The 25,808-nt window shown below is 45.0% G+C and overlaps 1 protein-coding gene, 1 long non-coding RNA gene and 1 pseudogene across 2 annotated transcripts; 2 read left to right on the top strand and 1 right to left on the bottom strand.

Annotated features, from left to right (window-relative positions):
- Positions 1 to 2,193: 2,193 nt before the first annotated feature.
- Positions 2,194 to 19,236, bottom strand: LOC144365385 (uncharacterized). The gene is made up of 2 exons (XR_013423750.1): positions 19,105 to 19,236; positions 2,194 to 2,613 (listed from the first exon to the last, which is right to left on the bottom strand). It is a non-coding gene; the product is annotated as an uncharacterized LOC144365385 (long non-coding RNA).
- On the top strand, positions 5,683 to 8,574 carry LOC101965582 (septin-14 pseudogene; annotated as a pseudogene).
- Positions 19,237 to 19,327: 91 nt separating the features above from the next.
- Positions 19,328 to 23,165, top strand: Chrac1 (chromatin accessibility complex subunit 1). The gene is made up of 3 exons (XM_005316127.5): positions 19,328 to 19,515; positions 21,197 to 21,323; positions 22,326 to 23,165. Exons 1-3 carry the CDS (start codon positions 19,369 to 19,371, stop codon positions 22,433 to 22,435), a joined length of 384 nt encoding a protein of 127 aa, XP_005316184.4. The 5' UTR covers positions 19,328 to 19,368; the 3' UTR covers positions 22,436 to 23,165.
- Positions 23,166 to 25,808: the final 2,643 nt, after the last annotated feature.

Here is a 25,808-nt window from a genome sequence, read left to right as displayed (position 1 = left end):
TTGGAGGTGGTGAGGCCCAGTTTCAATCCTCTCTCTTCTGCTTCTCCATCCTGTGCCTCTGGGCAAGCTGTGCAGCCTCTGGTGCTTTAACATCACCATCTCCAGCAGGCATGAGGCTGTGGAGAGGCCTGCTATGGCCGAGCAGAGTGAGCAGGGCAGGGGACCCTGCGAGGCCTGCTAAGGATGCAGGATGCTCCTTTACAATGAGTGACTGGGATTCACAAGAACGAAGGAGACGAAGGAGACGGTCAAGGGAACTGCAGGCTGCAGCCAGGGTCACAGCAACACTAGGGGCTCTGCTTCAGAAGGCAGGAGGGGGCTGTCTCACCAAGGGCCAGTCCTGTCTGCAGGGGGCTGTGGGATGGTGTTTGGCAACCTTCTCCGCACAAGGGCAACTAGGCTTGTTTTGTTTTATAATACAGTTGGTTTTCATGACTTGTGGTCATTGTTAAAGTGGCTACAAGCGCTGAATTAGAAAATACTGAAGAGCTGCCCCTGGGAGATACTGGGCTAGGCCACAGCCAGCCTTGAGCCTCTCTCTGGTGACAACATTTCTGTCAACTGCCATTTGATGTATGCTTTTTGTTTAAAGACACCTTATTTAAAATAGATTGTTGACATAATTAACATTAAACTCATATGGCCAACATGAAGCTCATCCAAGCTTTTCTCTATAAGGCACATCACAGCCTTCTGGCACCCAGGAACCCTGGACAGTGCTTTAGTGCTGCTCTTGGGGCCCCTTATAAACACGAAAATCTCCAACAAAAGCACAAAAGTGCAAAAAATGTGGTGCTAAAGAGACTGCAAAAAGGATACTTGTTTCAGGTATGACAGCTGAAACAGTAAGGCCAGAGGGTGGCCTTGCTTCATCTCAGCTGGAATATGCTCATCTGGTGACCCAAAGTTTTCACTATCCTATGCATGTATAGGTCCAGAAATTATCTAAAAACACCATGAGCACTAATGTGGGGATACAAACAAACTTTAGCAAGTGGGTGCTAACATTTGCAAAAATGGAATCTATGACAAAGATTGATTGTATACTGTTTCCACTGTAAAAACACAGTATTCTGATTAAAATACGAGTAAAAGAACCTAAGCCAGTGTGGTGGCACACACCTGCCATCCCAGCAGCTTGGGAGACTGAGGCCGGAGGATGGCGAGTTCAAAGCCAGCCTCAGCAACTTAGCAAGGCATTAAGCAACTCATTGAGACCCTGTCTTAAAATATAGAAAGGGCTGGGGATGTGGCTCAGTGGTTAAGCACCCCTGGGTTCAATCCCTAGTACAAAAAAAAAAAAAAAAAGCCTAAAAAGTAGAAAAAAAAATAGGAAGATAGGCTGGGGTGTTGCTCAGTGGTAGGGCATCTGCTTAGCATGCAGGAGGCCCTGATCTAATCCCTAACATGTGCACCAACACACACACACACACACACACACACGCACACACACTTAAAAATAATGGCATCAGTGATTCAGACTTAACCATTGTTAATGTTGCCTGATTTCTCATGAAATTCTGATATTTTACCTTATCCACAATTTGTCTGCCACAGTTTCACATATGCTGACAGAAGACTCCAAGTCCTGCTCAGAGACATTATTACTCGAAGCAGTGACTCGTGAGCTGCATGGCTATGTGAATTGCCCCCATGTCCATGGGCATGTGGAAGTAGCCCAGCTGCCTCAGTAGGTTTGCATCACAGATGAAGACTCCTGAGCTTAGGAAACCCCAAACTTTTATAATGAGATGTATGCAAAGTTGACTTTGTCCCAGGTATCTCTGTTACCCACCCAGCAAGCAGGCAACCTGCCTTGCTCCAGATGGAGACACTAGCTCTAATTTCAAGGTTGTCCTCTCTGCAAAAATCCTTGCAAGATTATCTGGAGCAGAGGCTGTCTGTACCTTTGCTTGCAAGGTGTGTAGAAACTTGAGACCTGTGCAGAATTATCTCCTAAATGCCTTTCCATATTTTCCCTAGCCTGAGTTTCCAGTTAATACAATTGTATCATAGTGTGTATATAACTATGCCTACTTTTCCATTTAACCAAACCACTTCCCATGCTGCTAAAAGTTATGTGCAAATATCATTTAAAAAGGTTTAAAATTTTATTTCTCTCATTTAAGCACTAACCAGGCCCCTCTCTGCTGCACTTCTGAGATCAGACAAGATCAGGCAACTTCAAGGTGGTATGATCAAGACATAGTTTTATTTCTCACATAATAGTCCCATTGTACCTTCCACCCAATCACTTTGAGTAAAATGTTTTTACAAATTTCAAATTATTGTCTTAGAGAAATTCCCAGAGGCACAGTCTGGATCAAAGGCTGGGTCCCCATTTGTCTGGTTATTTTTTTTTAACTTTTTTAAGGCCTTAGCTACATACTGCTAATAGCTTTCTAGTTAGTACAATATGCACAGCCCAGCAGGGCATGAATGAGGCCCTACCCAGGGAGCCACAATCATTAAGGAATTACTGCTTTGTTTCTAATCTGCAGAAGCTTGTACAAGGGTGACCACACTGAGATGATGTGTTTCCAGCCAAAGTGGATGCCTTTTCAGAGCATTGAATGAGGTTCCCGGCACTGGGACTGAAGCTTCATGCAGGCCCTGTGGGAAGAGAGAGAAAAGCAAATGGCTCCTCCTTGTTTATGAGGGGCGGTGGTGCCTTCTCTGCTTCTGATCAGCTTTTCCTGAATGTGCTTTGCTAGTTGTAGTTATTTGAACTTCTGTTGCTTGAAATTAAGGCAAAGGAGTCCCAAGAGGGTTGCTCACCTGAAAAATTTAATAAGCTTTTGCTCTTAAAACACAAGGATCCTCCTAAGGGGCTCATCATGTAAGAAATCTAAACTTAATTGGGTAAATCCTAAGCAAACCAATCTGCACCTGAGACAACATGGAGGGGCTCCAACCCTGGCTCTGCAACCTACCTGTCTGTCACTAAGGGAGGTGACTCCTTCCCAGCCTGTTTCCCAGTCTATAAAATGACATAGAACAAGCACTTGGATAGTTCCTTTTCCTTCCCTTGTGAAGGGATTGAGGTGATTGGTTAGTGTTGGGGTGACAGTATCAATTGTCATCCAAGCAAGGACACTCTGGAAAATGAAAGGGCCTTTGTTAATTAGCTGGCTCAAAGGGTCCTTTCCGGCAGAAAACCTTTTGCACAGACACTCCAGTTTCTATCCACAGAGTGAGATTGTGAATGATGGGTGGACAGACGTTTACCTACTGTACTCTCTGTGCCAGGTGCTGCTGGAGGTGCCTCTTCACACTGCTGGTTGAATTCTTGTACACCCTGCAAATGGGTTCTGTTCTTTTACGGTTGGAGAAAGGATGGCCCAGAGAGCTAAAGCAACTGGCTTGAACCGGCAAACCTGACAAATAATCTTTGCATGGCTAAGCTTTAGGCAAGCTCTCTGCACCAGCCTGTGAAATGCAGAGCTACAAGATCCCTGCTAACTCAGTTTAGCAAGACTCCCCACCCCCACCTTGCATATCTGATCACCTTTAATACCTGACCCTGTTCCTCCTCCCCCACCACTTAAAGGTCACCCTGGCCTGCCTTGAGCAAGAATCCTGTTAGGACAGTTAGACCAGAATCCTCCTCACCCCCAATGTTTCCCCTTAGCCATCTTCAGACCCCACTTGCTTCTTGACAATAAATTTCCACTTGCCCCTACCGGATTTGGAGTGGAGCCCAATCTCCCTCCTCTGCTACAAACCCCTGTGGCAGTGGACTCTGTACCTACCTCCACGGTCCTTACCTTGCTTTAAAAAGTGTCATTGAACAAATTTTTAACAAACCATGTGTGGGAAATAATGAAACTGGGCACACAAAAAAAGCCTTCAGGAGGTCAGGGCAAGATCAGGAGGCAAGGCTAGACAAGGCCTGAAGAGCTAAGTGGGGAGTCCCCGAGGGCACAGGCCTTCCCCTGGGTTGAGCTGTCCAGGAGGGTCACAGGGAGGCTGATCAGTGGGGAGGACTCTGCCAAAGGTCAGCTTTTATGCAACCATTGGTCCTCCCTGGACCACACTGCAGCGGAGAGAACCTGGGCCTTAGAGGGGCAGCACAGAGTGGGGGCCAGGCCAGGCTCCTGCCCAATCGCTGGGACCTTCTACACCAGGATGTTCTTGGTTGCCAGCTGGCCATTCATTCAGGCCCAGGGGACAAGCCCCAGATGAGAAACTCAATGGTTTCCACTGCTGTAATGGCCACATCACCAGAAAGACAACAGAGTGTTAGTGACACAAGGAGATATTTAGCAGGCCCTGACTGGAGAGGAGTCTGGCCATGTGGGTAGCACATGGACACCCTGGGGGCTAATTCCTGAAAAACATCTCCAAGCCTAATCACTGATGCGGTGTTTAAGAGTTTTGTGGTCTGTGAATCAAGAGATAAATTCTGTAAGCCAGAGGGTAGGGACCCATGGGGACTATGGTTCAATTCCTGCATCAAAGCAGGATTCCTGGGCTGGGGTGTAGATCAGTGGTAGAGTACTTGCCCAGCAGGCCCTGGGTTCATCCTATCACTGGGGAGTGGAAGGAGCTGGATTCCTGAACCCCTTCTCCCCTCACCTCCACATGGGTAACCAGACCCCCATCATTCACTCTGTGTGGTAGGCTCTCTCTAGTGAGGACTAACTCAGACCCTGGGGAAGCAGGAACCATGTGATCGCAGTGGGACCTCACTTCACACCTCACCTTCATGCAAGCTGTTCCTTGTCCTGTTGGAAGCACCCTTCCCTCTGATCCCTGCCTCTCGTTCAAGGCCCCCTCAGTAGGAAGGGTCTGGAGGGATGCACACCAGAGATCTATGCAGGCAGGATATAGTGAAGTCAGAGTTTCTTCTTTTTGCCTGTCTGCTTTTCTCTCTCTCTCTCTCTTTTTCCTATCTGTACTCAAGAGGCATTGCTTTGGTAATAAGAAAACAGTTTGTGACGGTGTAGATGGCAATCAGTCCCAGGTCAGAGTCATCTCTAGGGAGGAACTCTGCTCTCCCTGGGCTGTCTGGCTCCATGGAACTCTTGCATCAGCAAAGGCCATTCCAGTAGCAGCCCTGCCCCTGCCCTTGATAAACCAAGGCCTGCTCAGGCTTCTTTCCTAGTCGGGGAGCTAGCCCAACCTCAGGCTCCTCTGCGAGTCCACAGAGCCCTGCATGACACCTGCCCCAGTGTGGACTCCACATGCATTCTTGTCATTACTTGCATTACATCCCTCACTCGCAGGCTTCATGAAAGCAGGGACTGTGCCTCTTCTTTTACATCAACCTCACTGGGGTATGATTTCATACAGTAGAAGACATCCCTTTTAAATAGGCAATTTAATGAGTTTTGACAAATGCATATGCTCCTGTAACTATCACCACAACTAAGATACAGAGCGTTTCCTGCATGCCCTCAGCAGCCAGTGCCAGTCCCCACTGGCTGGCCACTGCGATCTGTTCTCCATCACTGTGCGTTAGTTTAGCCAATCTAGCATCTCACACAATGGAGTAGTGCAGTGTGACTGCCTCTGGGTCTGGCTTCTTTTCCTCTGCATAATGCTTCCAAGATAATAAGAAGACAGTTTTCTGTGCACCAGATTTCTGTGGACCAATTCTCTGCTGTGGACCAATTCTCTGCTGTGGAGTGTCACTGTCAATGACGCACTGAGTGCGCATAGCACAGGTGTTAATAGCCCATGCGGGTGCTTCTGTTCCTGGCCATCGTAAAGAAAGCTGATGTACCAGTGACAATCTTCTCCCTGGACATGGTATTAGTTTCTCTGGGTGAATATCAGTAGTAGAGTTGCTGGGTAACATGGTAAGAGGATGTTACCATGCTAACTGTTCCCCAAGGGTTCTATACCATATAACTTTGCCAGCAGCAGTGAGAATTACAGTTACATACACTCTATCTAAGATAGACACCACTGGATCTCTTCTTGCAGAGTGCATATACCAGCAACCGGCCCAGGGCTGCTACCATGGGCTCCCACTCCCTCAGTATAGAATGCAGGAGTGAATGCACTTAGCTATTGTTATTTTTGTCATTTTCAAATTCGTGTTTATTCTACTTTCACATCTGCTGTGTTTTTAGCTTTTGTTATTTTATTTCATTATTATTATTTTTTGGTGCCAGGGCTCAAACCCAGGGATGCTTAACCAGTTAGCCATATCCCCAGTCTTTTTAAAATTTTTTTATTGAGACAGGATCTCACTAAATTGCTGAGGCTGGTTTTGAACTCGAAATCCTCCTGCCTCAGTCCCAAGTCACTGGGATTACAGGCATGTAACACTGCATCTGGCAGCTTTTGTTATGTGAAATAATTACACAAATAATGGCCAGGACATAGAAATTAGGACCCTAATGCAAAAATATATTTTTAAACTTACCCCTTAATCTCTCAGTTTCAGATTCCAAACTGGGCTCAGGGAAACGAAGACGAATAAAACATATTCTCTGTCTTTAAGGGCTCTACAGGCTGCTGGAGCTCCAGCTTCACGACAGACCACAGCAGCACAGGCAGGGGTCCACCGGAAGAGAGAGGTGTAAGAGAGGTGGCAGTCCTAGGGCCTGCTAGGGGAGGCAAGTCTTTGGGAGGAGGAGAGGCATGACAGAATATGTAGGACTTTGCCAAGGAGATGGGTGGGCCGGAAGTAAGCTAGATCAGGTAGATGGGGTCTCCAAGCCCAAAGGCTAGTGGAAATGACAGTATTCATAAACTAGTCTCCTGCCTGCTCCAATGCCTTACTGCAGCAGCAGAACCTCAGCCCAGGCCTGCAGAGGCCTGGCTCCTGGCTTCCTTCTGATTTTCATGCATGGGCATCATAGCGACTACAGCAAGCCTGCTCCCCAGAGCTTATGCTGCCTGTGATGACTCCATTCCTCTTGTCCCCTGTGAGCAATACCAGGGTGGACCTGGCTCCCGGCATTGCCTTTCTCCGGCTATTCTCCTTTCCTGGCCACCCTACCAGGCTTGTGGCTCTGAATGCCACCCAATTTCTAACCCAGCCAAGCTGTGGTGTCTGCCGCACACATGAACTTTCCACTTGGCTATTTCATGGTCATCTTGGACTTTGGTGTCCTCTGTGCAACTCTTAATACCCATCAACCTTTTTCATTTTCCTGTCTTCTCCATGCCAGCAATGGACACTGTTGTTTGCTCCAACTCCAGGCTGAGGAGTCATTCCTGGTTCTTTCTTTCCCTCCTCACCCATATCCAGTCCATCACTAAGTCCTACTGATTTCATCATCCAAACACTTGCTAACTCTGTCCAGGCTCTTCTGTGTCTGGTGCTATCTCAGAAGCACCATTCATTCCCTCCCCTGCTACCTCCTAACTGGTCTCCTGCTTCCACACCCACCATATCCCAAGTTAAAATTACACTTTAGTCAATGTTTTCTGCAGAAATAGAAAGATCCATCTTAAAATTTGTAGGAAACCTCAGAGAATTCTGAACAATTAAAAGAATCTTGGAAAAGAAAACAAAGCTGGAGGTCTCAAAGACTCTGACTACAAAACTGACTACAGGGGATTCAAGATGGCAGGTCAGAGGAAGGCTGCATTTCTAGTTGCTTGGTGGCTCAGGATTCAAGCAGCAGGAATGCTGCTCCTCAGGGAGCTACCAACCAGTAGTCAATGACACAGATGCTCAGTTTGAGGCCTTTCTTCAAGAAGAACTGATGATTAAGTGTTCTTTCTTGATACTCATGCCCATGTGAGCCTTTACTTCATTTCACCTACAGGACATTCTCTAAAATCTTTTGATCTATTGTCAATGAAGAACATTGACAATAAGGTGAACATAATATCATTGATTGCTAAGGCAGATACAATTTGTAAAAATGACTTACAGAAGTTTAAGAGTAAGCTGATGAATGAATTGATTAGCAATAACATCCAAATATATCAGTTCCCAACAACAGATGATGAAGCTATAGTTGAAGAAAACTCTTTGACTAATGGACTGCTACCTTTTGCTGTGGTAGAGTATGGATGAGGTAAAAGTTAGAAAAAAGATGGTCAGAGGCCATCATTACCCTTGGGGAATTTTACAGATGGAAAATTAAAATCACTGTGACTTTGTGAAGCTCTGGAATATGCTTCTTTGTACCAATATGGAAGGCTCGAAGGAACAAACCCACTGTCATTACTCTGAATGTTATAGGTGCTGCAACTTCAGGAAATAGGCTTTACAGACATGGGACCAAAACAAGACAGTTACTTTTCAAGAGCTGTATGAAGCCAAAAGATAAAAGAGTTTTATGTTCAATGTCAAAGGGAAGAAGATTGAAACAGGTTTAAGCAGCGAATAAATGAGAAAGAAACAACACTTAAAGATGCTGGAAGAGAGTTAAAGGACAAGTTTGAGAACCTTAAAAGATTTCAACAAGAGGAGATAATAAGGCCTGAAGGAAAGGGAAGACAACTGGAAGAAAAAATCGTAGATCTCCTAAAATGAAAGCTGCCTCTGAAACCTTGCAGACTCAGGTGTGCACCTATATAAGGAAGAACAAAGGGTGTAAGGAGGAGTCCTCTTACCATTTCAGCTGCTGTAGAGTTCTGTCACTTTTTATTCCCTCAACCTGAGAGATTTTTTTCATAGCATTTAACTCTGATTATAGTTCTAACTTTTTTTATATTTATTTTTTAGTTGTAGTTGGACACAATATCTTTATTTTTATGTAGTGCTGAGGATCGAACCCAGGGCCTCACGTTTGCTGGGCGAGCGCTCTACTGCTGAGCCACAACCCCAGCCCTAAGGTTCTAACTTTAAAATGTTGTTTTCTTAATGTATATCTTCCTCAATTAGAATATGAAATCCTTAGGAAAAGAAACCTTTTCCATTTGTTAGATGCTGCAACATAGATATGCAGAAAGTGTCACTCAGGGTTGGGGCTATAGCTCAGTGGCAGAACACCTGCCTCTCATGTCTGGGGCACTGGGTTTGATCCTCAGCACATTAAAATAAACATAAAATAAAGATACTAAAATAATATGTAGCACAGTATAAATAGAGCTAGTTTGGTAGAGGAAATTCTCTTACCATAGTGATGGCTGTGGCTCCAGTAGTGAGTTTTAAAATTTATATCTCAATAGAAACTATGGACTTTGTTGTGAAATGATAGGTATGAAATATTAAAAAGTCATAATGAAACACATTTCCTTATCAAATTCTATTGATAATAATTCCTTGATAATTATCATTATAATACAGTATTGACTTTTTTTTTTCTTTTTGGTGTAGATTGTCACAACACAATACATTTTATTTTTATGTGGTGCTGAGGATCGAACCCAGGTCCCGCCAGTGCCAGACGAGCGCTCTACCACTGAGCCACAATCCCAGCCCCCAGTATTGACTTTTTAAAATTATTTTTATTTTTTTTTTAGTTGTTAGATCTTTCATTTAAATGTGGTGTTCAGAATCAAACCCAGTGCTTCACACATCCTAGGCAAGTGCTCTACCATTGACTTTCGCAATAACTGCGTCTATTAAAATGTGATTTTTGAGGGTCTTGGCCTCTGTTTACTCCAGCTACCTGTGCATCAGCACACACAGCCCTTCTCATATTCCTAAGAGAAAAGGTTGGGTCACAACCCCAGCCCCCAGTATTGACTTTTGATTAGAATTCCTGTGCTTTGATGTCAGACTCTGTAGAACTGATATTAGAAAAAAAGATTCAAAAGCTAGAAGCAGAGTCCAATGGGCAGCCATGAGTACCATTTGGGTGATGTTATCCTTATACAATCTCACTGTAAGTTGAGTTTAATATTATCAAAATTATGGAAAATAAGCCCAGCGTGGTGGCACACACCTGTAATCTCAGTGGCTCAGGAGGCTGAGGTAGGAGATTTGAGAGTTCAAAGCCAGTCTCAGCAACTTAGTGAGGCCCTAAGTAACTCAGTGAGATCCTGTATCTAAATAAAATATTAAAAAAAAAAAAGGGCTAGGGAGGTAGCTCAGTGGTTAAGCACCCCTGGGTTCAATCCCTAGTGCCAAAAAGAAAAAATTATGGAAATTAAGATTTTTTTTCTTTTTTGAAAACTTCCTTCTGGCATTATATACCATGTTTCCTGAATTTAAAATGTTTTTCATCATTTCATATATTTGAGTGTGGTTACTTTTGCAATATCTCTGTCTATTAAAATGCGATTTTTGAAGGTCTTGGCCTCTGTTTACTCCAGCTATATTTGGATCAGCACACAGAGCTCTTCTCATATTCCTAAGAGTAAAGGTTATTTGTTGAAATTTCATTGCTACATTATTTAAAGTACAGCATTTTTAGGATATCATATAATACTGTAGTGTAACCTCAAAATACTTTCAAAAACATAATCTTTGATTATACCTTTATTTCAGAGCAAAGTTTTCTTTTTGTGTGAAGAATAGAGAATGAAGGCAAATCCACAATTAGCTTCATATATGTGTTGCTACATCATGTTACAATTTGGGGGAAGAAAGACATTTGCTATATGATCTTTTGTGAAACTCTGTAAGGACAGGATTTCTGTTTTGTTCACTCACCTATTCATCCCTAGGCTGAGAATGATTCCTGACCCATAGTGGATATTTTTACTTGAATAAATGAATACAGTAATAGTACATTAGAAATATTGTATGTATAAACAATTTAATTTTGGTAAGTGAATTTCAGAAGATAAAGTAGCTTATTAACATGCTTACCCATTGTATTGCTGACTTGTATTCTCATTGTTTCATCTTAATTAAATGGTATTATAATCAGAATCACCAATGTTACACCATATATAAAAACAATAAAATGAACCTTGTTAAAAAAAACTCACTACAAAGCGACAACAATCAAATCAGTGTGGTACTAACATCAACAAAGACCAACAGGTAATGGAATAGAATATACATCCCAGGAATAAGCCCTTGCATATATGGGCCAAATGATTTTTTGGAGGGCACCAGGGATTGAACCCAAGGACACACTACCTCTAAGCTACATTCCCAGCTTTTTCTTTTTTTCTTTAATTTTGAGACAGAGGCTTGCTAAATTGCTAAGGTTGGCCTTGAAATTGTGATCCTCGTGCTTCAGCCTCCCAAGGTACTGGGATTACAAGCATATGCCATTCTGGGTCAAATGATTTTTGATAAGGGTACCAAGATCATTCAATGGGGAAAGGACAGATTTTTCAGCTTGAGAAAATGGGATATCCATATACAAAAGAATGAAGCTGGACTCTTGCCTTAAACCATATGCAAAAATTAACTCAAAATGGACTGAAGAGCTAACTGTGAGTCCTAACACTTTAAAAAACTCTTGGAAGAAAGCACAGGGCAGGGCTGGGGCTATGGCTCAGTGTGGTAGAGCACTTGATTAGCATGTGTGAGGCACTGGGTTTGACCCTCAATACTGCATTAAAAAAGAAAAAAAAGGTCCATTGACAACTAAAAAAGAATATTTAAAAAAAACTTAAAAAGATGTAGGGCAGATGCTTCACAGCACCATCATCAGAAATATTTCTTGGATATGACATCAAAGGCACAGGCAAAGGAAAACCAGACAGCCTGATTTGATGAAGACATCTTAAAACTTGAACATTAAAGACATTATGAACAAAGTAAGACGGCAATCCACAGAATGGGAGAGAATATCCGCAAACCATAGAGAAATACTAACTCAATAACAAAACCATCAACCTCCAATCTGAAAATAGACAAAGGACTAAAATACACATTTCTCCAAAGACATACACATGACCTTGAAGCACATGAAAAGATGTTCAACATCACTAATCATAGGGGAATTAAATCAAAACTACAATGAGATACCACTTCAGGCCCATTAGGATGGCTACTATCAGAGAACAGAGTTCTGGAAAGGATGTGGAGAAACTGGAGCCCTTAGGTTGTGGGTAAGAAAGTTAGATGGTACAGCCATTGTGGAAAGCAGTATGGCAGCCCCTCATAAAAGCAACACTAGGGCTGGGGTGTAGCTCAGTGGCACAGCATTTGCCTACCACATGCAGGGCTCTGGACTCAATGCCCACTACAGAAAAGAAACATTACAGTTAGAATTACAGCTGATCCAGCAATTCCACATCTGGACAGAGACCCAATGGTTTTAAAACAGGTGGTTTAATAGATATTTGTATTTCTATGTTCACAGCAGTACTGTGCACAGTAGCCTAAAGGTGGAAGCAACCCAAGTGCTCACTGATGGGAAAATGGACAAGCAGGACATGGCACATGCCTATAACAGAAGGAGATTCTGACTGCTGCAGTACAAGACCCCGAGGATACACACTAAGCAAAAGAAGGCCAGCACAGGACAAACTCCACGTGGCCCAACTATCACCAGGTGCCAAGAGTTGTGGAATTCACAGGGACAGGAAGTAGAGGTGTGGCACCAGGGACTAGGGAGGAGATAAATGGTGGCAATGTTGGACGACGGCCTGAACTTAGTGTCTCTGAAAAGTTAAAATGGGTACAGCACTCGCCTAGCACTTGTGAGGCCCTGGGTTGATCCTCAGCACCACATAAAAATAAATAAATAAAATAAAGGTATTGGGTCCAACTGCAACTAAAAAATAAATATTAAAAATAATTAAAATGGGGGGGGGTCACATCTCAGAGGCAGAGCACTTGTCCAGCAAGCTCAAGGCCAAGGGTTCCATCCCTGGTATCACCCCGACCCAACATTCAAAAATAGTTAAAATGGTGAATTTTATGTTCTATATAATTTACCACATTTTTTTTGGGGGGGGGATCAAACTCAGGGTCTCATGCATGCAAGACAAGCACCCTACCACTGAGACAGGATCTTGCTATACTGCCCAGGCTGGCCTCGACTTGTGGTCCTCCTGCCTTAACCTAGTAGTTGGGGTCAGAGGATGTGAGCCTCTGCATCGGGACACAATAAATAAAAAATGTTAGGAATCCTGTCAGCACTTGCTGCTCTCCTGCTGCCATTCCGCTCTGCTATCCTGGTCTCTAAGGTTCTTTGGAGACTGCCTCCCACTGACCTCTCTCCTGTACCCACACTGCTGCTGCCTGCCTTGTTCCCAGCTGCCAGGTGCCCCCAGCAAACATGAAGATCTGCAGTGGCACTCAAGTGCCTGCCTGTGGCAGCCATCATGACAGAGGACTCTTCTTACTCTCATTATCCCTGTATTTAGGCTATTATCTCTAATGATAGCCTGGCATAATTTTATTTTCACAATTTATATAATCATATTCTTTGAACTAAATCATCACTGTTAGTATTGAGTGTTTATGAAGCACTTGCAGCCATGCACTGCACCAGAAGGTGAGGCATCAGCTCTGGACTCTTCCTTCCTCAGTCTATCCCATGCATTCCAATTTCAGCAGTCATTCCTTGGAGAAGAAGGAAGCTTAAGTCTGGGTCTGGGGCTTTAACAGGCAAGAGCTCACAGGAGCGCCTCAACAATGCTGGGGAGCAGATGCTACTCCCTTCCTTTCCCATACTTCAATTTGGATTTAAAAGTGAAATCTCTGAAATTTTAAATACTGGCAACTTTAGCAAATAATTAGTTATTGCCTAAATATCCCACCTTAAACCTCATTCACAGTCCTCTCAGTAGGCATCAGATATCCTTTGATCTCAAGAAGCCAGCTCACATGTTTGCTGAAGTTGTGGATCAAATGGAGCATAGTTCTTTGCAGAAGAGGCCAAATCTTTGCTCCAGACTCTGTGGAGTATATGCTGTGACTCTCAAATTGGGACATGCACGGCCACCCTGAACACCACAGGACCTGGGGCCATCTGGTAAACAGGTAAGAGCAGAATGCTCAAATGTGGTCTACACCGTCTCCAAAAGTCAAAGAAAGCCATCAGTGAAGGACACTCAAGTCCAGATCTCTCTCCACATTTGCTGGGCAAACTGCACGATCTCTATCTGCTAGAGCTACTACCAAATCTAGAACCTTAGGTAAGTCTGCTATCTTAACAGATTTGGCTTGATCAAGTATTATGCTCCAGACCAACTCCATTTGAACCCACTTCCCATACACCCCCCAGTTTCCGTCTGGTAACCAAGGATTAATATCCTACAGTTCTTTCAGTGAGTGAACTATCTCCACAACAACCTTTGCAGGTGTCTCCCAGAGGCACACTGAGGTGTGACACAATGACAGGAGCTGCGAGGGGGTCACCTTGAAGAGACAGCATGCCCTAGCCAGGTGGACTCCAGGGAAGTTAGTGAGAAGACCTTCTGTAAGGAAAGGCTCTTGCCTCAGATGGCGGGAGGCTATCAGCCATTTCTCAGGACAAAGCAGCTTAGAGGGACTGGGGTTAAAGGTTCTCAGGCTTCCTTCCAACACTCCCTAGTCCCATGCTCAGGACCCTATTCTTCCAAGTCAGTAGCCTGACTTCACTCAAAACTGAAGTTCCAAATTGAATTTCTGCTGCTAATTATGTACTGGGCAGGCCAGTCTGACAAGCAGCCTTATCTGCTCAGAATAAGAGAATCTCTTTGGGTTATCAGGAAAACTGGTTTTCTGACTGAGTTTGATCTGACATTTTAAAGCCTGAGTTTTGACTTCCTGAAATCTCTCCATTGCAATCAGAAGCTGGCCCATTCCACAAATCTGTGCTCACCACTCCCACTGTGATGGCCACAGTCTTGGTCCTGCCTTCAACAGACATACCATACAATGACTGCCAATCATTTAAATAGCTGTTTGCCAGGGCACTCTGTAGTGAGACCAACTCCAGCTTCCTGTGCATGTGTGTGTGTGTGCACACATACACATACAAGCTTTTAGGCTCACTCCAGGAATCAAGTGCACATATTCAGCACTCAGCCAGAAAGGCAGTGTGAGGATGGCCTGAGGCCTGAAGCCTAAGCAACTTTAAATATTCCATTTTGAAACCTGCAGTCTCACCAGGCACACCTAGGGAGCCCTCCAGGAAGGCCCTCAGACACAAACAAGTCACTCCCCCCACCCTGACAAGCTCAGAGTGAAGCCCCCGGCAGACTGACCTCCCTGTAAGAGGGAAAGAGAAAAGATCAGGACGGGGACCACCAGACCAGATGTTTTAACCCCAGGGTAAAGATGTCACTGAGAGTGGTAGCTGATAAGGATTGAAATGGAGGTCACAGTCCCCAAACTTAGTATAAATAATAGAGTAAATAAACAGACATTCAGCCTGCTGATCCTGATGCACACAAGCCTGAGAGCCTGGTGAGGACTTGGACTGACATCCCTACTCTTCTCATCTGCCTGAATCTCTGTGTAGTTCTCATCGCTCTCAAACTCTACAGCCACATCTTGACCCTGGTGAGTCGCAACTTCTCCCTAGGACATGGTCTCCTAAGCCAGCCATCAGCTCCACCCCAGGAGAAGCCTGCCTTGGTTCCAGACCTGATCACCGCAGTCTTGAGTGTGCACATCTGCTGGACTTCAAGACTAAGGCTGGAGACTTTTGATCTGACACTCGAACTTAGCATTCAGAGAGAATGTTTGTCATTAGCCTGTCATGATTGTGTTTGCAGTGCTTAGAATTAATTAATCTAGAATTATTTGCCGTGAATTGATTATGTTTATTGCAGTGCCTAGCATTAAGGATTGTCGTTTTCTTGATTAAGAACCTATAGAGTGAAATTGTATTGAGTGATTTGAGTGACTAAAGCATTGAAAAGGGCAGAAGGCATGGACATTCTTTATTTCTCCCCCTGGACTGCATAAGTCGCATGAGACTTTTGCCCATCGCAACATGCAGACACTTTTCCATGTATTTCAAACAGGGATCTAAAGCCAAGAAATGTTTCCAAGGGTGCTGGAAACGCTGGAGAGGCTGTAGGAAGGAGAGGAAGGTGTTGGGCACCCAAGGGAGAAGATGCTACCTGGAGGTCAGAAGTGGGCACTGCCCCTTGCCTGGAACCTTGTAGCCTGCATAGCTCAAGCCCTACCCAATCTGGTGGCACTCACTGTTACCCGCCTATAGTCAGCACCTGTGCCAGTGTCCTCACCAGCAGATAAATAATGCTTCCTCCTCCATCCCCAATATGGCCTCTTGGCAGAACTTAATGGAAGCCAGCAGGCAGGGGATTCTCAGTGTGTCCCCCAGAGTGTCATCGGGTGCCTTCTAGCACCGATGAGATGCTGCAGAGGCATCAGAGAACCACCACACACCTCTCTGGGAGGTGCAGACAGGAGCTAGCAGAAAACACCCCCACACACATGAATTTTAGTTGTAGATGGACACAATAGCTTTATCTTATTTATTTTTTTGTGGTGCTGAGGATCAAACCTAGTGCCTTGCATGTCGTGATAGGCAAGTGCTCTACTACTGAGCCACAACTCCAGCCCCGACTTCTTTCTTTTAAATAATGGGCTGGTCCCCACTTTTCCAATATTTTCCGAATATTTCCTTCTTTGCTCTTCTAACTGCTTTCCAAATGATTAATGTTTGCAAATATCATTTGTCACTTCCAAATCAGAACTTCTCATCCCTCTACTTGAATTCTTGTGGATATCTTGTCTCCAGAAAACCTTCCTACTGCTTTCTTTCCTCATCTTAACCAACCCTACTGTCAAACACACTCGAGAAAGACAAGCCATTTATTTATTCAAAAAATAACCAGCCAAAAAACACCACATTCAGAAACTTAAAAATACGCCAACATGAGTGCTTGTTTCTTGTGTGAAGCAAAGGGTCTTACTGTATGTCGTTTGCTGTTGAGCAGTTTTCTGACTTTTGTGAAGGTCAAGGGCTTCCCTGGAAAGAAAGCGCTCTGTTCAAGACCTGAACCCTGAGATAGAAGCAGCACCTTCTACCCCCTGCAAACCCAGAAGGTTGGTTCTGCTTGGGGTGTCATTAAGCCATTGTCACTTAGGCTTCTAAAATGGATCTGATGCCTTTCTTCACACCTCTTAATGGTTTCCACAGCTCTCAGAATGAAAGCCAAACTTCTTACCTAGATGCCTGAGCTGACCCCACCTGCCCTGCTCACATCTCCCATGCTTCCTTCCTTACTGAGCTCCCTTAACACTGGTCTGTTCCTCAAATTGCCAAGGCATGTTCCTCCTGGGGTATCCTTCAGGCTATCTTGTTCAGAAAACTCATCATGTGCCAGCTTTTTGCACCAGATCTGAGCACAAATACCACTTTTCAGAAAAGCCACCCTCAGTTTTGTTTTCCTCATAGCACTCATCACTGGAGATGTTTTTACTTTTTTTAAAAAATATTTTTTAGTTGTACACAATATTCTTTTATTTTTGTTTATTTTTTTAATGAGGACCTTCCATATTTAAATGTATATATTTTTTTTTTTTTAGAGAGAGAGAATTCTTAATATTTATAGTTCTCGGCAGACACAACATCTTTGTTTGTATGTGGTGCTGAGGATCCAACCCCGGCTGCACACATGCCAGGTGAGCCTGCTACCGCTTGAGCCACATCCCCAGCCCTGTTTACTTTTTATGTGGTGCTGAGGATCGAACTAGGTGAGAGCTCTACCGCTGAGCCACAACCCCAGCCCAACTTTTCTTTTTTTTTAAAGACATATTTTAATTATCAATGGACTTTTATTTTATGCATTCATATGCCTTGCTAAGAATCGAACCCAGTGCTGGGCAAATGTTCTACCACTGCATTACAACCCCAGCCCATGCTTTTACTTTTAAACGTGCCTCGGAACAGAAAGTAAGAGCCACGAGAGTAGGGATCATGGCCATCTTACTCGTGGGCTGTATCCTTTTGCCTAGTGTTGGCCGACATGTAGTCATCTCTCAGTATCCATGGATCCCACATCCATTGCTTCACCCAAACTTGGATAGAAAACATTCAGAAAAATAAACAAAAAGACTTTTCTGTCTTTTTCCCCAAACAAGACAGCATAACAAGCACTTGCAGAGCATGTACTTTTTATTGGCATTTTAAGTACTCTGGAGACGACTTAAAATACTGTGCAGGGGAGGATGAGGGACTCCAGCTTCTACAGAGAATGCGGGTGTGTGTGTGTCCTGGAATCAATCCCCTGCAGATACTGAGGGACAACTGTATTGTGTGCTCCCTTATCTAGGCCAGGACTGGAGGTCACGATGGTAAAGAAGGCACTAAAACTACACATGCTCCACACCAAACCACTGCCAAATTTGCTCGGCTCACGGGCTCCCGGTGAAGCCAGATTTAAAGTTAGGTAGTTAGTGTAGTTAGGTAAATCGGGTCTAAAATCGAGTGAAATCTAAAATGGAGGCCATGCTGGGAATGACTCAGGGAAAATACAGGACAACTCATGGAATGTTAATGAAGTCCTGAAAAGGCCCTAGGCCAAAGTCCACCTGGAAGAAGTGTTAATGAACAGCCCCCAACAGATTTGGAGATAGCCCATTCCAGAGAAGTGATAAGCCCATCTCAAAAGTCCTTCCTGCTCAGACTACTTCTTTGGCCCACCTGTGTCCCACCCCTCAGGCCTTCCAACCTACATTCCATCACTGAAAGAACTATAAAAAGGGGAGACAACTGCACTTCCAAGGATTCCACCTTCTGGGTCCCCTTCTTCCTCCGGGAGAAGTCTTTTCTTCTGTCCTTTAATAAATTTCTAATCTCTACTCTGACCTTGCCTCGGCGTGCTTCTTTGGTGTTATTCTTCAACATCGGGGAGCAAGAACTCGTCACCGGTCAACAGCGGTAACACCGGCAGAGTAAGGAACCCATCTTTCTTTCACCCATTCCACCTCACATCAGCAAGTGCTCCTGGCTGTTGTTTCAATCAGATCTCAATTCCCACCACTACCCATGACCCCTGCACGAGGCTCTTCCAAGGACCTCCCCAGCACAAGTCCGTGGGGTCAGCGCGCCCTGCCCTTCCTTCCCGCAGGGTGGGCCGCAGGGAGCTGGCCTCCTCGCGCTTGCCTGGGAGGACCTGGTGTCTCCGTTTCCACCCTTGCGCTCCCGCCCGTTCACAACCAGTAGCCAAAGGGATCTTTTCAACACCTAAGACTCGGCCCACCGATTCTTCTTCCTCGGCGACCCGCTGTTCCTAAACACAGTGCACCCGGCGCGGCTCCGGCTCCCACGGCCTCCCTGGGCGGCAAGTCCCGGAGGGCCTCAGGGCCTCTGCATCTGTTTCCTGGGAAAGCGTTTCTCTTTCCTGTCACCCTAGTGCTTGCTGGCTCACCCATACATGCCTTCGCCTTCCTTCAGGTGCTGCCTACCACAAGCGAGCACACGTGCACATGCGCCGTCGTCACTCGGCCACGTGGCCGGGAGGTGTCGCTTCCCGCCGCACCCCAGGCCGGCGTTCAGGTCGGCGCGGTGGCTCTGCGCAGGCGCGGCGCATCACGAGCCGCCCGCTCCGACTACAACTCCCAGAGACTACAACTCCCAGCGGGCAGCGGGACGCTGGCTCGCGCAGGCCACCGTGTTGGGCGGCAGCGGAAAGATGGCGGACGTGGCCGTGGGCAAGGACAAGTGCGGGGAGCAGCGGCTCGTGTCGCTGCCCCTGTCCCGCATCCGGGTCATCATGAAGAGCTCCCCCGAGGTGTCCAGCATCAACCAGGAAGCACTGGTGCTCACGGCCAAAGCCACGGTGAGGCGGAGTGAGGGGCGGGCGCCCTTAACCGCCCGCCCCGTTGGGCCCCGCGGCACTTCCGGGTCTCCTGCGGCCTCGGTCTCTCGCGCCCCGCTTCCTGCCCTCGCCAGCGCGCGCTCTAGCGCCCGAGCTGTCCCGCCATCCCCTGCGTGCCCTCACCACGCCCCCGGCCCTCCTGCTCGCCGCACCCCCTTCCGCTCCCGTCGTGCCCTGCGCTCCTGTCGCCCCGCCCCCGCCGCGCCCGGCGTTCCCGCGCCCTCCGCGGTTTCCCGGTCCCTGCGTGCCTAGAGTTGAACGTGCGGACCGTCGCGGGTGTCCACCACCCCTTGCCCGGCCTCAAAGACTTGGGTCCCTCGGGTCGGAGGCAGCCCCCCCGCCCCTCCTGGGCCCTGAGCGACTCGTGTCGACGAGCGCGGACCACAGCCTTCCCGTTCCCAGGCTGGGCCGCGTTTAAGTCACCGGCTAACTGCTTCAACTTTCTTAGGCGGCTTCAGCCCCACTAACTCGGTGCGTGGAGTTTGGCGGTGAAGGTGGGCTGGGGGCGAGGAAGCGGAGGTCGGGGTTTTCCCCGTCGTGCCTGAGCTGTGCGTTTTTAGAGCCCAGCAAAATAGACATCCCTGGGTGTTCTTGTGAGGTGGCTCTCAAGATCTCCAGACACCGGAGGCCTGGGTGCTCGGCCCCTGGTGGGAAACGGTGTGGTACTCCCATAAAAACAATCACCTCCTTCTGTATACTTTGAAACCTGTAAACCACAGGGCAACTGCGATTGCATGTTCCCGTGAGATCTTCCTGTTCAGTTTCATGGTTAGTAATAAGGAACTTAGTTATGCAGTCACTCTGTAATTTATTACTAACTGGATTGATGGATTAAAGTCTGACCTTTGAGGAAAAAAGTCTCAGGTTGTTGATTTAAGATGGCTTGAGGATTGTGGGTTAGTTCCCAACATAAAAGAGGTGTTTGGGCAACACAGGATATGTCCATTTTTAGCTCCGAGTGCTTGATTCTATCTTTGCACAAGGGATTCAAATAGAAAGATAAAAAATGTGTTCCTAATGCACAACTGTAAGAATGGAATCCTAACTATAACGTCATGCTACATGTATGTATGTCAAAATACACTATGCTCTCATGTATATCTAAAAAGTACAACAAAACCGTGTTTATAGATGGACATGGTGGCACTTACCTATAATCTCAGGTACTCCCAAAGCTGAAGCAGGAGAATGGCAAGTTCAAGACCAGCCTGGGCAGTTCATTCAGACCCTTTCTCAAAAAGGATTAGGAGTGTCAGTGTAGACCTTTGCTTGTGCAAGGCCCAGGCATTCCTAAGTTGGATTAGTGTTTTTTTTTGGCTGTTTTGGGAATTGAACCCAGAGCCACCTGCATGCTAGACAAGCACTCCACCCTATATAGAGTTTTTGAGTAGTCTGTTGCTACCTATTTTTACTGAAGAGATTGAGGCAGGAGGGTTGAGAGTTCAAAGCCAGCCTCAACAATGACAAGGTGCTAAGCAACTCAGTGAGACCCTGTCTCTAAATAAAATACGAAATAGGGCTGGGATGTGACTCAGTGGTCTAATGTCCCCGAGTTCAATCCCCAGTACACCTCACCCCCCACCAGAATAAAGAAAGTCCTATGATTTTAAAAGCACACTTTGACTGTTTCATTTTATTTTAGGAGCTCTTTGTTCAGTACCTAGCCACCTATTCCTACAGACATGGCAGTGGAAAAGAAAAGAAAGCACTGACTTACAATGACTTAGCGAATACTGCAGAGGAATCGGACACTTTTCAGTTTCTTGCAGGTACTTAATCTCTGAAGCATCTGGTTAAAGGATCCCTAATCATTAATCTTTTGTTGTTTTAACCCTGGTTCTGCTTGCAGTGAATTAGATTAGATCCTTTGCTGCTTTCTTCACGAGCCACAGTTTATCATGATCTGGCACAGGGAGATATTTCTAGTCCTTTATGTTTGAAGACTACACATTTTTTAAAAAAATATTTTTTAGTTATACATGGACACAGTATCTTTGTTTATTCATTTTTATGTGATGCTGAGGATCGAACCCAGTGCCTCACATGTGTGAGGCAAGCATTCTGCCACTGAGCCACAACCCCAGCCCCCTAAAAACTACACATTTTTGTTATGAAATTTGTTTGTCCACCTAGAACAGTAATGAAGTCAATAAATGGGGAAAGTGGTTTGCTGGGTAGACCCTCAACCCTAGCCACTGAAAGGAAACTCAAAAACAGAAACTAATGCTTGCTTCTATGGAAGAGGCCCTAGCTAAAAAAAAAAAAAAAAAGCTTGAGTCTGCCCTTGGTCTAGCCTTGCCCATCTACGGTAGGTTGGGCAGGGTTGCTCACAAAACCAGCACATAGAAACAGCATGGTTTACCTGGGCACCGTGGCACACACCTGTAATTCCAGAGGCTGAGACAGTAGGATCTTGAGTTCAAAGCCAGCCTCTCAGCAAAAGCCAGGCACTAAGGAACTCAGTGAGACCCTGTCTCTAAGTATACAAAATAGGGTTGGGGATGTGGCTCAGGGGTTAAGCGTCCTGATCCAATCCCCAGTTACTGCTCCCCCCTACCAAAAGGAAAAAAAAAAACAAAACAGTATGGTTTGCTGCTGGTGGAGTGGGAGCAGGTCTGTAGCATTGCTAGTTTCCCTGATGATTTATTTCATCTTGTTTTGGAACCTGTTCTAGAGGTCAAAATAGGAACCAGTTTCTTTGATTTCAGTTTGTACTGTTCTATTCATAGTTTATCATAACCAGTTGCTGATGTCAGCTTTATGTTTTTAAGATATATTACCAAAGAAGATTTTAGCTAGTAAGTACCTGAAAATGCTTAAAGAGAAGAAGGAGGAGGATGAGGACGATGAAGGAAGTGACGATGATGAAGCGGAGTCCTAGACCAAGGAAGAAGGCTTCTAGAAATCACCTGGCCAGGACCCTCCTTGGTGACCCTCTTGCTCTGAAGCAATCAAATCACCATATGGCTTTGGTCTCCCTTTCCAGAAATTTCCAGTACATCATATTCCTTCATGACTAAAACTGAGCATCTCCTGCATCTACACCATGAAGAGCTGAAGGGAAAATAGTGCAACTGCGGTCTGATAGGCCACCCTGCAGCTGAAACCACTGTCCTTTCCTTTGAACTTGCAGAGAGATTCTGACAAGCTTCTGGATAAGATGTGGATTTATGATTTATATTCTGAAATTCTTATAAGAACTGGATTTAGTTTCAGCTAAATATGTAGTTTATAGTCATATGCTTCCTTTCAGTTATGTATTTTTATAAAATTTGACTATTTGTTCAAATTTTATTTTTTTATTGTAAAGAAATATACTTTTTCTTTTCTATTAAGGTCTGTACATATTTTTACAGTAATGTGCTTTGTGGAACTAGTTTTAGGACTCATTTGTTCTAATCCTTTGCTTACTATCTGAAAGTTTTGTAAAATTTAAAAGCAGGCATTTCTTTATGGGGCTGTGGCTCAGAACCAAAAAACAAAAACCCACTTTTATTCCCAAAGGTAAACTCCCAGATTATCAAATGAAATGCAGAAATACTGCCTCTGCCTTGGTATACTGTCCTTATAACCTACATCCAGTAAAATCGCCCTTTTTGGTTTCAAGTGTATGAATTTTGACAAATGTATGATTTGGGGGATTTTATTTAAGACAGGGTCTCATGTTGGCCAGGCTGGCCTTGAACTAGCAGCTGGAACTGTGGGCACCTACCACTGTACCAGCTACAAATGCAGATTTGTAGCCAGTCAATACACAGGATAGTTCCATCACCCAAAGGCTTACCCTGTGCTGCCTATAGTTGGTCTACCCCCTACTCTCTGTACCCTCTGGCAACAACTGACATTTCTGTGCCCACCCCCGTTTTTGGTACCAAGGGCACTCAACTGCTGAGCCACATCCCCAGCCCTATCTCTAAATAAAATGAGACAGGTCTCACTGAGTTATCTGCACCTAGTTGTTGAGGCAGGCTTTGAACTTGCAATCCTTCTACCTCAGCCTCCTGAGCCACTGGAATTACAGGCATGTGCCACCACACCTGGCTCCTCATGTTTTAAGTATTTAGAAATCCACTTCTGTCTAGTAACCATCAGAGTTAAGACACAACACTTACTGTCACCCTCTGGACAATGCCCTCCTGGTCAATCCACCACTTTACCCTTGCAGCCTCTGAGCTGTTCCCAGTTGAAAACTTTCTGGAAAGGGCCGATAGCCACTGCTCAGCTCTGTTATTATTGTAGGAAAGCAGCCATAGATAATATGTTAAATGGAAAATAATTAATGACTTTCTGGACCCTGAAATATGAATTTTCTATAATTTTCATGTGTCATGAAATATTTGGATTTTCTTTAACCAGTTAAAAATGTAGGCTGGGTGTGGTGGCTCATGCCTGTAATCTCCATAGCTCCAGAAGCTGAGGCAGGAGGATTGCGAGTTCAAAGCCAGCCTCAGCAACTTAGCGAGGCCCTCAGTAACTCGGTGAGACCCTGTGTCTAAATAAAACACAAAAACAGGCAGGAGATGTGGCTCAGTGGCTAAATACCCCTGGATTCATTCCCCGGTACCAAAAAGTAAATAATTTCTTTACATACTATATAAAAGGTTTCCTCCTCATCTCTACAGCCTCCTTCCTCCTATCAAAGTAATTTCATGAAGATTAACACCTTTTTTGTCATTAGTGTAAATGGAATTGAAATCCCAGACTAGACTTTTCACTGAACCATGCAGCTTAAGAAGTAGCGTTTCCACAATGGGGAAGGTTCTCAGTTTAACATTCAAGGCCCATGAGACTGATCTCACTGTATTGTAGAACTTTTCTCCATTGACTTTCATTTCCTGCTGATACAGGCTGCTTATCCAAATAGAGCAAAAGTGTCCACATGCAAGGAGTTGTTTGGAATCCTTTCCAAATTCATTTAACATTAACCATCATGCACTGCTTTTACATTGAGGTCGCTCCAATCAGATTGTGACTGCCTCTAGCCATTCAATAAATGACAGTGAACAAGAGATTTTAATAGGTCAGGCCATAGTAAGTATATTGTAGATTGTGGGGCACCACCCTGAATGCCCCACACCTTCCAGTCCTGAAGCATAAGGCTCTGACCAATCACTACATTTCTTACAGCTCAGATGATAGTAAGATGGTCTTCAGGTGTGTCACCCTGAGATTGAGTTTTACTCACCTGTCCCTTGTAACCCTGCCCCTTCTGTCCTTTTTTGGATAGAACTTTCTAAATAATAAGAGTCCCCCCAATAAAAGCCCACTTCCAACATGCTCGCTCTCGCCAGCCTCTTTCTCTTGCTCTCCCTTTTGGGGAGCTTGAGGCCGAGAGTAGAGAAGCTGGCCTGAAGCTTGTGTAAAGGTAATCTGTGTTTGTTTTATCCTTCAAACTCACTCAAGCGATCTCAAGTTCAGCTGCCTGTGCAGGTCGGGGCCGCATAGATCTCTTATCAGTTTGAGTATTCTTTGGATTTTGACTAACATGTTCCAGGGCTGGTGGGCACAAAGGTATTTTGTAATGGCTTTCTTCTTTTGGGTGGTACTAGGATTGAACCAAGGGTGTTCTACTACTGGGCTATGCCGCCAGGCCATTTTGAGACAGGATCTGACTAAGTTGTCCATGCTAGACTTGAACTTGTGATCCTCCTGCCACAATCTCCCAAGTTGCTGGGGTTACAGGTGTATACCACCATGCCCAGATGTAGTTTTTCTACATTTAAGTAGTAGTAGTACAGGGTTCTAGATACGTTAAGAAATCACTACATCTTGACTTTGTTAAAAATAAATAAATAAATAAATAAGAAAAAGGAGACCAGAATGTCAAAAGTAATAATTAATTCAATAATGAATTATGGTAACTTAAATGACAAGATATGGCTTGTGGGCTGGGGCTTGGGCTCAGAGGTGGAGCACTTGTCTGGTACATGTAAAGCCTTGGATTTGATCCTCAGCATGACATAAAAATAAATAAAGGTCTAAAATAAAGTCTACCCACAACTAAAAATATTAAAAAAAAAAAAAACAAAAAACCCCCACAAACCCAGTAGCCTGCTTTAGCAAAGCATATATCCTAGGGATTTTCAGCTGCTGGCTTTCTTAATCCAATCCTCTTTTCCTGTCCTCCTAGCACCACCTATTCTTCAGTATAGATAGAAGAAATAAAAAACAGCCCAGAATGAGACCACCAGGAATTTCAGAGCAGCATGGAGGTGTGTGAACAGCCAGGGTGAGGGGTAAAGGGACTTACCAGC

The sequence above is a fragment of the Ictidomys tridecemlineatus genome, chromosome 7 (assembly GCF_052094955.1).
Source record: "Ictidomys tridecemlineatus isolate mIctTri1 chromosome 7, mIctTri1.hap1, whole genome shotgun sequence".
Lineage (NCBI taxonomy): Eukaryota > Metazoa > Chordata > Mammalia > Rodentia > Sciuridae > Ictidomys > Ictidomys tridecemlineatus.
This window is presented reverse-complemented; position numbering and strand designations above follow the sequence as displayed.